This window comes from Acinonyx jubatus, chromosome E2, assembly GCF_027475565.1.
Source record: "Acinonyx jubatus isolate Ajub_Pintada_27869175 chromosome E2, VMU_Ajub_asm_v1.0, whole genome shotgun sequence".
Taxonomy (NCBI): Eukaryota; Metazoa; Chordata; class Mammalia; order Carnivora; family Felidae; genus Acinonyx; species Acinonyx jubatus.
The window spans coordinates 45,238,464-45,252,980 of NC_069396.1; the positions used below are offsets into that span (position 1 = coordinate 45,238,464).

Sequence of the window (14,517 nt, forward strand, 5' to 3'; positions counted from 1 at the left end):
CACCAATTTGCATTTTTTTTTTAATTTTTTTTTTTAACGTTTATTTATTTTTGAGACAGAGAGAAACAGAGCATGAACGGGGGAGGGGCAGAGAGAGAGGGAGACACAGAACCGGAAGCAGGCACCAGGCTCTGAGCCATCAGCCCAGAGCCCGACGTGGGACTCAAACTCACGGAACGTGAGATCGTGACCTGAGCTGAAGTCGGATGCCCAACCGACTGAGCCACCCAGGCGCCCCTGCACCAATTTGCATTTTTACCTATAGTGCACAAGGGTTCCCTTTTCTCCACATCTTCATCTGTACTTGTTAATTCTTATTTTTTGTTTTGTTTTGTTTTTTGATAATAGTCATTCTAACAAGTGTAAGGTATCTCATTATGGTTTTAATATACATTTCCCTGATGATTAGTGATGTTGAGCACCTTTTGGCCTTCTATACGTCTTTGGAAAAATATCTATTCAGATCCTCTGCCCATTTTTTAAATTGTTTCCCCTTTTCTAATGTAAACATTTAGTGCTATGAATTTCCCTTTCAGCATTGCTCTATCTGCATCCCACAGATTTTGATATATTTTCACTTTCAGTTCTATGTATTTTCTAAATTTCTTTTGAGAATTCCTCTGTGATTTATAAGTTATTTAGAAATGTGTTACTTCATTTCCAAATATTTTGTGGCTTTCTGGATAGCTTTTGTTACTATTTTGTAATATAATTCCTTTGCAGATTTTTCTGTTGTCTTTGTTACCGATTTTTGGTTTGATTCCATTATGATCAGAGATGCTATGTGTTATTTTAATTCTTTTATATTTGTTAAAGTTTGTTTCACAGTCTAGGTTATGGTCTGTCTTGGTCACTCTTCTGTAGGTGTTTGAAAAGAATGTGTACTCCACTGTTGTTAGTTGGAATATTCTGTAAATTTCAGTTAGATCCTATTGTTTGTTTCTTCTATATCATTGATTATTTCCTGTCTACTGTTTCTATAAATTGCTAAGTGTGGGTATTCAGGTCTATATAATTCTTTTTTAAAATGTTCATGACTTTAGGTAGAAATAGCCATTCCTTCAATTATGCATTTACAGATGAAATTTTTTAAATATGGAGGATCATATTTTTAAAAAACATTTTATTATGAAAAAAGTAAACATATACAAAAGTCAAGAGAATAGTATCAGGAGCCCTTGTTTCTCGTGCCTACCACCTAGCTTTATTAGTCATCAATATTCTGCCATTTAAATTCCATCTAAAACCACCCCCCCCACTCCCTCAGCTGCTAGATTATTTTAAAGCAAATCCCAAACACCATATCTTATCTGTAAATAATTTGACATGCATCTTTAAGAGATGAGAATTCTTTTTTTCTTTCTTTTTGTTTAACATAACCACTAAGCCTTTATCACATCTAAAACAACAGTAATTCCTAGATATCATCTAATACCTGGTTATCGTTTGAGGTTTTTAAAACCCATCATAAATATCTTTTTAATATTGGTTTGTTTTAATGAAGGGCCAAACAAGGTCCTCAAGTTGCATTTGGTTAGTATGATTCTGAAGTTTCTTTTAATAAAGAAAAGCTTCCCTCCTATTATTTTTTCTATTGTAATTTATTTATTTATTAAAGTTTATGTATTTTGAGAGAGAGAGGCAGAGAGAGAGAGATAGAGAATCCAAAGCAGGCTTTGTACTGTCAGCGCACAGCCTGATGGCAGGGTTCAAGCCCACGAACTGCAAGATCATGACCTGAGCCAAAATCAAAAGAGTTGGGCACTTAACTGACTGAGCCACCCAGTCACCCTTATAATTTATTTTTTGAAGAAAGGGGTCATTTGCTGCCTTCTGGATTTAGCTTACGTTTCAGTCTTAATATTGTTCAATATGTTTCTCTCACTTTCACTTTACCTGTGAATGATTTGTTAGATTTAGAGGCTGAATGAGATTCAGGTTGGATTTTTCTTTTCCTTTGTTAAGAATACTTAATAGATGGTATAATGAAATCAATTACTATATAATGTCAGGAAGCACATATTTGGTTGTCTCTCTTTTTGTGATGTTAAAATTGATTGTTGAATGTAGATGTTATTAGCTGGTCTATCATTGTAAACTTCTCTTCAGTCTTTCACCTGAAACAGTTAAGCAATTGTTTACTGAATTAGTGAATACTGAATAAATTAATGATTACTGAATAAATTCATTATTTCATTAGGAATTACAAAATTATGATATTCTAATTCTACCCTAACAACTTCATTTATTTGCTCGAATTGTTATGTAAGAAACTTCCTTCATCATTTATTTGGTTATCCTGCAATAGGGATCTTCTATGGAAAAAAATTCACATAAATCTGATTACCTTAATCACCTTTACTAAAAGTAAAAAAAATCCCTGTTTTATGATCAAACTGTTTTTTCCATAACCACCTTCCTGACATGTCATGCAGACTTCTCTCCATTATATATATATTATTGGTGTTCCCCAAACTCATCATGTATTTTCCTGTCTCCTCACCTTTGCTTCTGTCTTCTCTGGGAAGTGACCTCCTTTACCCCCCATTCTTTATTACAGTTATCATATTTCAACTTAAATTCAACTAATACAAACTCACTGCCCCATGTCGAATACACTTTTTCCTTTTTTGGGTCCTCAGTGTGTTGTTCCATTTGAGAGATTTACTTTTTGACACTTAAGTGAACTTGTGTCTATTTTTTCCCTTCTTTTAAATCTTAGGTCTTTTAAGTTGCTGGAAGATTAGAAACATAAATAATCCATTTCTTTGTTCTTAGGACTAGCATAATGGCTGGTCCTAAATTGCTCAGAAACTGTATCATAGGTCATTCATCCACTTGCTAGAAGACTAAGAGAGAGCCTATTCTTCAGTTTTGAAAAATAAGTAATTGACTGACTGTAGTATAGAATAAATAGCAGAAATTCCTTCTTAGATTTCTTTCTCCCACAAAATGATTGTGTAAAACTAGATATTTTAATATGCACCCTGAATGAAATACCATTTTTTAAAAGTTTCTGTACTACACAGGTGTAGGCATTTATCAGAACTTCAAATGGTACATTGTGGATTTGTACATTTCATTGTGTGAAAATTTTACCTTAAAAAAGGTAAACAAACATTATACTCTAGTTAAATGATTTGCATTCTGATGTATTTAGGATGAAGTGTACTGGCATCTACACTTTACTCTGAACTGAATAAAAATGAGATGGATTGATGATAAAAGGATGGATAAATGTATGATAAAACAAATAGAGCAAAATGTTAATGATAGATTCTAAGTGGTTGGGAAACAGGTTTTCACTCTACAAATTCTTTTAAATTTTCTGTATGTTCAAAATTTTCCATAATAAAATGTTAGGGAAATGGGAGGTGAGTTTTTAAAAAGAGGAAATAAATTAGTAACAACAAAACCCACATTCCATATTCCTAGTCTCCATCCCCCAAAGCTAACTATTCATATTGAACTGGAAATGTGCCCTTACAGGGATCGGTGTCCTTCAGGGATGTGGCTGTAGATTTCAGCAGAGAGGAGTGGCAGCATCTAGACCTTGCTCAGAGAAACTTGTACCGGGATGTGATGTTGGAGACCTACAGTCACCTACTTTCAGTAGGTAAGCACAGTTACTCAGATCCACAGTGAGAGTATTTCTGTTCTCAGTTGCTGAATGCTGTGAGATATCTGAAGTATGTAATGTTTTTGACTTTGATTTGTCTAGGGTTCTTTATTCCCTTGGGCATTCTGAACATTACTCTGTTCCAAGAAATAAATGGTTACATTCCTGAAGAACAAAACTTCATTGAACAAGACTATTGATTACATTTTGAAACACAATTAGCTGGATCCAGTCTTTTATCATTTCTCATAAACAGGGTATGAAGTTCCCCAACCAGAAGTTTTCATGTTGGAGCAAGGAAAGGAGCCCTGGGCATTGCAGGGTGAGAGCCCACATCAGAGCTGTTCAGGTGAGTGTGCATGACCAGACAGGTGGGAGAAAGGGGAGCTCTCAGCTGTCTTGAAAAAGACTGGCATCTTTAAAATGCTATTAAGATGACTGTTTTGGAAGGTTCTAATTTTTTGTTCTAATTTACTGCTTGAGGACCCTTGACATTGGCCTCTCAAATAACTAAATGCTTTCATCATTTCTAACCATCTTCTTTGGCTTTTTGGAGTCTGCATCACATGCTAATCTGCCTCATTAAGGATTTTTTTCTTTCTTTCTGTTTTCCCCATTGTCTATGATTCTTTATGCATTCAGGCATTCATGGATCTGCTTTCTTTCAAACTTACTATATGTCACACTCCCATTCCCATAGTCCTCTATCATTTCTTTTTTTCTACTATGGGATGCTTCAGAATATTATGTCCATCCAGGCTCTCTTCCTATTTTCTCCATAGGCACTGACATAAGACTTCTTATTTCCTTTTTCCCCATGTCTTTCACCCAACTGATGACTTGGGGGTAATTGTCACTTAACCTTTAGAAGTACTTTTCTATTTCCTTCCAATATTAGTTGACGTTACACTAACTGCGGTCTCTCTGCCTCATTGCCTGACTTTTGTAAGTGCTTTATTTCTATACTTCACGTGATGAAATTTGAGTTTAATTGTGGTCCTCATTCAGGACACACTGTCATTATCAGTCTGGGTAAAGATTCTCTATGACTGCAGTTTCACTTTTTATGGTTTTGATTACCCACAGTCAGCCATGGTCTGAAAATATTAAATGGGAAATTCCAGAAATAAACAATTTATAAGCTTTAAATTGTGTGCCTTTCTGAGTAGCTTTGTGAAATCTTATGCCATCCCACTCCATCCTGCCCACGAGTTGAATCATCCCTTTGTCCAGCATATCCACGCTGTATATACTACCTGACCACTAGTCACTTAGTAGCCTTCTCGTTTGTCAGGTTGACTGTCATGATATTGCAGTGCTTCTGTTCAAGTAACCCTTATTTTACTTAACAGTGGCCCCAGAGCAAAAGAGTAGTAATGGTGGCAGTTGTGGTATGCCAAAGAGAAGCCATAAAGTGCTTCCTTTAAGTGAAAAGCTAAAACGTTCTTCACTGAATAAGAAAAAAAATCAGGTTTGGTACCTCTGAGGATTCAGACAGACATCCACTGAGTGTCTTGGAACATGTCCCCTTCTGATAAGGGAAGGGACTCCTGTATTTTGTTTTTTGATTTATTCCCATTTCTTTCTTTTCCCCACACCCATCTCACGTCTCACTGTAGGCAACTGTTTTATGTGATGGAAACATATTTTTTAATTCGTGCATATTCTTTTAAAATTTAAAGTGACTTGGGGTATGTATTATTATATAAATGTTACTGTGCTATATAGCTTGGGTTTTGCCTTACTTTTTCTACTTCTGTCCATGGTGGATTATGTTCATAAAGTTTATTTCCTCTAACCATTTGATTGTATCCCAGAATGTTCCTATCACCACTGTTACCCGCCTCCTCCTCAAATGAGTCACCCTCACCCTTTTCTCTGTGTTCAACTTGGATGATCCATATGACCCTCCCCTCTAGCCTCTGCTAGCTGCTCTTTCAGCTAAACCATCATTCTCCTCTGTGAAGGAGAGTTTAGATTGCAGACTTCACAGCAGAGAATCCATGAAAAAGCTTCTTTTCTACATTGAGAAGGAAGGTGATGCTACAAGTGATATTTTGTTGTATTTCCTTCTAGAAGAATTGTGGCAGATTGATGACCAGACAGAAAGCTATCAGCAAAGAGAAAACAAATCTTTAAGAGATGTTGTTTTCATCAAGAAAATACTGACTGCAAAGAAGGATTATGAATATAAGGACATTAGAAAAATAATCCATGTGAGCCAAAACATTCTTTCCCCCAAAAGAGCCCCTCAGTGTGATTCATTTGGAAACGCTTTGAAGCATAATTTAGATTTACACAGTCATTATAGAAACCGTGCATCAAAGAACATGAATAAGATTACTGAATATGGTAAAATTGCTTCCTCTACTGACCCTGAGTGTTCTCCAACAGGAGAGAAGTTATGGGACCATAATCAATGTGGAAATATCCTCAGCTATAAACAAGCACCCTCTCAACATCAAAAAATTCATACTGGGGAGAAATCTTACGAATGTGCTGAATTTGGAAAGATCTTCACCCAGAAGTCACAGCTCAGGGTACATATGAAAGTTCATACAGGAGAAAAACTCTATGTGTGCATTGACTGTGGGAAAGCTTTTGTAAAGAAGCCAGAATTCATTACACATCAGAGAACCCATACTAGAGAGAAGCCCTATAAGTGCAGTGAATGTGGAAAAGCTTTTTTCCAAGTATCTTCTCTCTTAAGGCATCAAAGAATTCATACTGGAGAAAAACTTTATGAATGCAGTGAATGTGGAAAAGGCTTCTCTTACAACTCTGATCTCAGTATACACCAGAAAATTCATACTGGAGAGAGACACCACGAATGCAGTGATTGTGGCAAAGCATTTACACAAAAGTCCACGCTCAAGATGCATCAGAAGATTCACACAGGTGAGAGATCTTATATATGTATTGAATGTGGACAGGCCTTCATACAGAAGACACACTTGATTGCACACCGAAGAATCCATACTGGAGAAAAACCATATGAATGCAATAACTGTGGGAAGTCCTTCATTTCTAAGTCACAACTCCAGGTACATCAACGAATTCACACAAGAATGAAACCCTTTATATATACTGAATATGGGAAGATCTTCAACAATAGTTCCAATCTCATTACACATAAGAAAGTTCAAATTAGAGAGAAATCGTCCATATGTACTGAATGTGGTAAGGCCTTTACGTACAGGTCAGAACTGATTATACATCAGAGAATTCACACTGGGGAAAAACCTTATGAATGCAGTGATTGTGGAAAAGCCTTTACTCAGAAGTCAGCACTCACAGTGCATCAGAGAATTCATACAGGAGAAAAATCTTACGTATGCATGAAATGTGGACTAGCCTTTATCCAGAAGGCTCACTTGATTGCACATCAGATAATTCATACTGGAGAGAAACCTTATAAATGTGGCCACTGTGGGAAATCCTTTACTTCCAAGTCACAACTCCATGTACATAAACGAATTCACACAGGAGAGAAGCCTTATATGTGCGCTAAATGTGGGAAGGCATTCACCAACAGGTCAAATCTCATTACACATCAGAAAACTCATACAGGGGAGAAATCCTATATATGTCCTAAATGTGGAAAGGCCTTCACACAAAGGTCAGATTTGATTACACACCAGAGAATTCATACTGGAGAAAAACCTTATGAATGTGGTACCTGTGGAAAAGCCTTTACCCAAAAGTCACACCTCAATATACACCAGAAAATTCATACCGGAGAAAGACAGTATGAATGCCATGAATGTGGGAAAGCCTTCAACCAGAAATCAATACTTATTGTGCATCAGAAAATTCATACAGGAGAGAAACCTTATGTATGCGGTGAGTGTGGTAGAGCTTTCATCCGGAAGTCAAACTTCATTACTCATCAGAGGATTCATACTGGAGAGAAACCTTATGAGTGCAGTGATTGTGGGAAATCCTTCACGTCCAAATCTCAGCTCCTGGTGCATCAACCAATTCACACAGGAGAAAAACCGTATGTGTGTGCTGTGTGTGGGAAAGCCTTTAGTGGCAGATCAAATCTCAGTAAACACCAAAAAACCCATACAGGAGAAAAGCCCTACATCTGTTCTGAATGTGGGAAGACCTTCAGACAGAAGTCAGAGTTGATTATACATCATAGAATCCACACTGGAGAGAAGCCTTATGAATGCAGTGACTGTGGCAAATCTTTCACTAAGAAATCACAACTCCAAGTGCATCAGCGAATTCACACAGGAGAAAAGCCTTATGTATGTGCTGAGTGTGGGAAGGCTTTCACAGACAGGTCAAATTTGAATAAACATCAGACAACACACACTGGAGACAAACCCTATAAGTGTGTAGTCTGTGGGAAAGGCTTTGTCCAGAAATCTGTGCTCAATGTCCATCAGAGTATTCACACTTGAGAAGAACAGTGTGAGAAAACCTCAGTGAGATCAGGTCTGATTGTATATCATTAAATTTGTTAGCAGAAAAATATGCATATTATAAGTAGAAATACCCCATCAAAGTGTCTCACATTATTGTAAAGAATAGGGCCCTGAATGAAGGGGTCCCTTCCCACATTAACACCACCTTCATTAAACCTTGAAGCGTTCATACTAGGAAAATTGATAGAAGGCTTCTCATAAAAATATGATGGGACATTGTTACCAGATTCTGCATAGGAGAGGTTATATTAAGTCATGTTAATGATAATCCTGTTTACTGTGGAATAGGCAGATTACCAACAGGTTGAATGGTACAACAACATACTGTATATGATAGTGACAGATCCTAAGTTCTGTGAGATGTTTGCCACAGAACACATTATCTAACACCGTTTGGGGTGTTTTCTCATTCTTCTGCTGAATCTAACATGGTTGTGTGTGTCCGGTCCCCCATTGAGTATTTCCATCAAGAAAGAGATAACTCAGTAAAAAAGTTCTTTATGTATGCAGACACAAACCTCCGAGTGTATGTTGACCCGTTATCCTCTAGCATCATGACTTGTAACCCCACCCCTTATCATCTCTACCACTAAAGTGTATTTGACCCTCATTAGTTCCTAGAATATTGGCTTCTGACACCCACATAATTGCATTAGTGCTAAATACTAATGTCTGCTGACTACCATTATCTCATTTAGCTCCCAACATAGTGTTTTGTGAACCTCCACTACCCTCAGGAAAGCTTCTGAAAAGAATTTTCAGGTCATTTTGGTCAACTTTTCATCTCCATCTCCCTTTTGCTGTCATAGTTCTTCCAGCTTATTTGTCTGCCTTAATGCCCTGACATTTATAATAATAACAAATTAGAAACTCATATTAAAACACACCTCAACATTTGTTCAAGTCTTGTCTGTGTCCCATCTTTATGCCATGGACTCCACAAGCACCTTCTCCCCATATGCCTCAAACACATCAGTTCAGGTCCTGCCTCAGAGCCTTTGCATCTACAGCACTCATATCTGTGTGGTTAGCTCCTTCATGTCTTCCAATGGCACCTCTTCACAGAGGCTTTCCCTGTGCTTTCCTGCCTGGTTTAAGATTTTGACCCTCTCCCCTCTATCCTTGATCCTTCTCCATAGCACTTATTGCCACGATGCCCTGTATATTTTACTTGTCTGTGGCTCCTACGTTAGAATGTTTTTCTGTTTTGTTCACCACTGTGAACCTTGACCCGTGCCTGACAACAACAGACATTCCATGAATGCACACTGTGAAGTGTTGACCCTGCTCATCACAACTTTCCTTTAATCTTTTCTGTATTGCAGCATACAATGCTGCAATGGGGAGAACCAACTTGCCTAAAACACCAGGCTTTTTCAGCTTGTTTTTACCTGGCCTCTGCCTCCTTTCCCCAAAGCTGAAACATTATTATAAACCTTTTGCCTGATGCCAGCCAATTTAAAGAAGGGAAAACTGAGACAGGAAATCCCACATAGATGCTTGGTGTTCAGGATTTCCTACCATGATTGTGAAATTCGCAGCTCCAAATACCCCACCCCAGACCCTCACCTACAGACCCACTCCTCATGTCCCGACAGGACCACAGCTCTAATAGTATGAAGAGGCTGAGAGCAAACAGGGCAGACCTTCCTGGGAAGCTAGGTGTCTGACCCAAGACTGGCAGCAGTGGTCTCTCAAATGCAGGCAGAGGGTCTGACTGAACATTCAGCTGTTGGGCAGCCAAATTGGAAAGAGCAGAATGGTTCCTCCAGGTCAGTCCACTGGTAACAACTGGGAGTGGCAAGTAATGGGGTTGTGCAAGGTGCTGTTGCCTTTGTGAACAACAGCATTGTGGTTGAGGATGGGGACAGAACCTTGTCAGGGGGCAAGGCTGGGAATACTCCTGAACCCTCTCACCCAAATTTGGTAGTGCCATTACTCCACCTTGGATCGATGTCTGATCCATCACTAACTCCCTTCATCTCACCCTTTGACAGTATCTGATGATCCACCATACTCTTATTCCTATCTTAGAACAATGTATGGTAGGTGATCCACTATTAACCCCCTTTATCTCATTCAGTACTGTATCTGGGGCTTCACTAAATGTCTTGTAATCCACCATTATGCCTCAATTTATGACAGTGTTTGCTGACCCCCTCAAGAGAGTGTCTGAAGGACACCCCCCCACTTCTTACCCCACTGCAGCACAGTATTTGTACACCCATTATCCCTCTTTCACTCAGTACTACGTTTATCAGCCCTCCTTAATTCCAGGAAATAGTGTCCTGGAGATGTCATTACCTCCTCCACAACTAACTTCCAGCATGATGTCTGTCACTTCACTTGTGACAAAGCCTAGTAATCTCCATATTCCCCATTTATTCCCACTTTCCACGTAAGTAGTAACTGATGACCACTTCCTACAATCTTCAGAATAGGAAACTGTGATATACCCCACCTAATCCAACTATTAATAATATCTTCTGATACTTTTACTACACTTCTAGTAGGATGCTTTGTGATCCCCCTTCATTACTTGTCCATTGCAACAATGGTGACTAATGATCTCCCGTTTCCCCATCTAGCAGTGTTTGTAACTGTCCCCAACCCAGCATGTGGTGATGCCCTCAATACCTTCTCTGAACACTGGTGTCATTAACCTGCTTCCCTCCACACAAGTAAGGGCAATGACTGATAATGCACCATAAACTCCACATTATCCATCTGCATTTTGGAGCCTCCACTATCCCCCTCTTTAGTACCTACATTAATAACCAGCAAAAAGTCTGCTGATGTCCATTACCTATTAAGAGTGTCTGTGAACCTTCCATTAAACCTTCCATTAAATCCTGGTAGTTTGCTTTTCCCCATTGGTCTCCACTAACATAATGCTGGTTCCCCATTGCCCATATTGCTTCATGAGGCCCCTGTGTGGCTACTGCCAAGTTCTCCAGCATTGCTTCTCCACATCCCCACTGTTTACATGGACGAGAAACCTGGAAGAGAGAGAAGGGATGAGGATGAGGTCCTCACCTCATAGGCCCCTCTGGGGAATTAGTGACCCAGAGTGGGCTGGGGAGGATCTGAGGGGCCCAGGAGACCACCAGCTGGGATTCCCATGATGCAACCAGAATAGAGAAAGCTGTGGATGTGGATTCAAATCCTGGTGCCAACACTGATCTGCTGAGGATTCTGGGCCAGTCCAGCAAACCTTCCCCCTAAGCCTCAATTGCCTCACCTGTAAAATGGAATTATTGAGAATGAAGTGACTTAATCAGGGCTGAATAAGGGAGCAGGGCTAGTGGTTACCAATTAGGGTATCCTGTTGTTGTTAATATCATTACTATTTATAAATGGACACAGCATCTGACCAACATCTGCATGACGGTGCCCAAACCTCACAGAGGGAAACATGTTATTTTTTTTGTCAATTAATTCAAATTATTTCTCTTTTATATGTATTATGATATTATAGTACTGAGATATTTTTAAAGTCAGATTTATTGAGGTGTGGATAATCACCCTTTTTAGTGTAGAATTCTGAGAGTTTTGACAAATGACAATTATGTAATTAACACCACAGTCAAGACAGAGAACATTTCCTTCACTCCCCAGCATTCCTTCCTATCCCTTTTTAGGCAGTCTCCCTACTTCCAGCCTCTTGCAGTCACTAATTTGATCTGTTTCTGGTCTCTATAGTTTTGCCTTTTCCACGGTGTTACAGAAATATATGGGTATCTGTATGTACATATGTATGTATCCTTTTGAGTCTGACATCTTTCATTTTGTGATGTATTTGAGATTCATCCACATGGTTGTATGAGATACAGGTGAAAATAAGCTGATGATAAGATGCTCAACATCATTAGTCAGGAAAATGCAAATTAAGACCGTGATGAGATACTACTACACGCTTAGAATGGCTTAAAATAATTTTTTTTTAAATAGTACCAAAAGTTGTCATGGATGCAGAGCAATGGACACTTTAATGCGTTACTGTTGGGAAGGTAAAATGATATATCCACTCTGGACAAAAATTTAGCAGGTTCTTATAAAATTAACCATATACCATATACTATGAACCAGCAGTTCTGCTCCTCAGTATTTAACCTAGAGAAATTAAAAATTATATATGGACTCAAATGTTGACAGAAACTATATTCACTTGCCAAAAGATTGGAAACAACCCAAATGTAGTGGGTGAATAATTCAATAAATTGTAGGACATACAATGAGATACTACTTACACATAAGAAGGAATAATTTATTGACACAAGTTACAATATGGATGAATCTCAAAAAAGTATGTTTTACCATGTGATAATTTAAATTATATTTGATAAAAGATTATTAGATATTAGATTATAAATATAGGTTTGTATAATTTTATATGTGCATATTACTATTATAGTAATGTATATTTACAATATATAGCACATTATATTTATTGTATATTAAAATGTTTATTTATATAATATCTAATATGTATGATTACTGAATTATGTAACTTTTATATCAGACTTTCACACTTCAGTTATTTATATTTTTTACATGTTTACATTTAATGTTTATAGTGTAAAGTTATAACTATAATAAAAGGGGCATACGGTCTGGAGAGCCTGCAGTTGTAGCTGGTCAGCATTTTTATTATTTGTCAGCAGCTCAAGCATCAAGAAAGCTTGTTCCACTTTGGACCTTTGCTCAGCTGTGTTCTCTGAGAGTACTCTGCTTCCCCAATGCCCATGCTGCAGCTTGCTGTCCTTTTCTATTCTTTGGAGAACCCCCTGCCACCACCATCTCCACCATTATATGTGGAGTAACACACTTCTTGGGATCACTATTTTGTACTATATTTGTATTGCAAGTACCACTATCTGACCTGATATTAAATGTTTCTGGTTTGGGTTTATCATTCCCCCCTCCCCACTGGACTGTCAGCCTCATGATGCCCAGGCTTTGTCTTCTTCCAACTGTGTTCAGGGCACCCAGCACAGCACTAGCACAAAGTAGACACTCAGTATAAGTTTAAGTGGAAAAATGAATGATAGTAATAACATCAAGGTTGACCACGTGCCCCACACTGAGTGAGCTAAACTCCAGGGGTAGGGGATGAGGAAGGGAGGGTGGGTTGGTTACAGTCCCCTAATTCAAGATTTAATGCCCCTCCCCACACTTCAGCACACCTAAGCCCTAACCCTTTCTCACCCAACCACCCCATCCTTCCCGTCCCCAGTGTATCTGACTTGCATACTTCCCCAGTGTCCACAAGGTCAGTGCTGTCTCCGTACTCAGTCTCCTGGTTGCTGTGGGCAGGCAGTGTAAAGTGGGGAGGGACAATAGTGGGGAACCAACAGGCAGGGAACCATTCTGTCAGCATCCACCCCAGAACTTCTGTATCCCATCATTCCATGTGGTCTGCCCTCCATGAGGTCTACCTCCTCCACCAGAGGAACCACCAGTGGATATGAAACCCTGAGGACAAGAGGAATGTGGCAGGGCTGAGGTTTCCCAGCCCCAAGCACATTGCTGGACAATAAATATGACACAATGTGGCAGGTGTTGACATTTATGGCAAGGTTGGGTTAAAGCCATGATTGTCGGGGTGCCTGGGAGGCTCAGTCGTTTAACTGTCCGACTTTGGCTCAGGTCATGATCTCACTATTCATTGGTTTGAGGCCCGCATCAGGCTCTGCTGACAGCTCAAAGCCTGGAGCCTGCTTTGGATACTGTGTCTCCCTCTCTCTCTGCTCCTCCTCTGCTTGTGCTCTGTCTCTCAAAATGAATAAATGTTAAAAAAAAAAAAAAAAGCCATAATTGTCATGGGCACTTGCCCTAATGGCAGGATAAGCTGAGCACTCCAGCCTCTGCCATCAATTGGGACTACTGGTGCTGGTGTGGCTGTTACCTATATTATACCCTACCCCGCCCCACCCTACTTCCCATGCCATACATCATACCATACCATAACCATACCATACACTTACTAACCATTTTACATAATTCCATAATTATATTAATTATATTATTGTACTGAAGTATAATTAATATAATTTAGGAAAGCTCTGTCATTATTTGTACTATGCCTGTAATTATTAAGATACCATGTTTAATACCAACTCTGATGCTAAGAAGTCCTGTATCCCTTCCGCCTTCTGCCACCTTCAGGTGGCAGTGATGTTTGCACTATATTTACACCATAGTGCTACCTCTAGAAGTGACGTTTTCCCCCCTCTGTCAAATGAACTCTATTAGATTACTCCCTTGGTGATATTATAATTGTACTATTTTAATATTTATTATAATAGCATTGCTATTAAAACAAAAATTGGTGTTTCCATCCGTGAAATGGGACAATGTAATCACCACTTTGATACAATCATTTGAATTACGTTAAGGTTATGACTATAATTGGGGTGCTTGGCTGGCTCGGTTGGTAGAGCATGTGACTCTTGATCTTGG

General features: G+C 38.9%; 1 protein-coding gene and 1 long non-coding RNA gene across 9 annotated transcripts in view; one reads left to right on the forward strand and one right to left on the reverse strand.

The window, feature by feature from the left end:
- Positions 1-14,517, forward strand: part of LOC106980266 (zinc finger protein 585A) — a 404,538-nt gene that overhangs the window by 304,179 nt on the left and 85,842 nt on the right. For 6 of the 8 annotated variants that reach the window (XM_027044675.2, XM_015078266.3, XM_015078267.3 and 3 more), the window contains 3 exons: positions 3,490-3,616; positions 3,876-3,968; positions 5,696-12,675. In XM_027044675.2, coding sequence (XP_026900476.1) covers positions 3,490-3,616; positions 3,876-3,968; positions 5,696-8,031 — 2,556 coding nt within the window. In that variant the 3' untranslated portion in view covers positions 8,032-12,675. Of the gene's footprint in view, positions 1-3,489; positions 3,617-3,875; positions 3,969-5,695; positions 12,676-14,517 lie in introns of those variants that run through there. The other 2 variants (XM_015078270.3, XM_053210183.1) reach the window with 2 other exon arrangements.
- LOC128313197 (uncharacterized) lies at positions 738-13,421 on the reverse strand. Its single transcript, XR_008293537.1, has 3 exons — positions 13,310-13,421; positions 10,862-11,054; positions 738-2,117 (listed from the first exon to the last, which is right to left on the reverse strand). It is a non-coding gene; the product is annotated as an uncharacterized LOC128313197 (long non-coding RNA).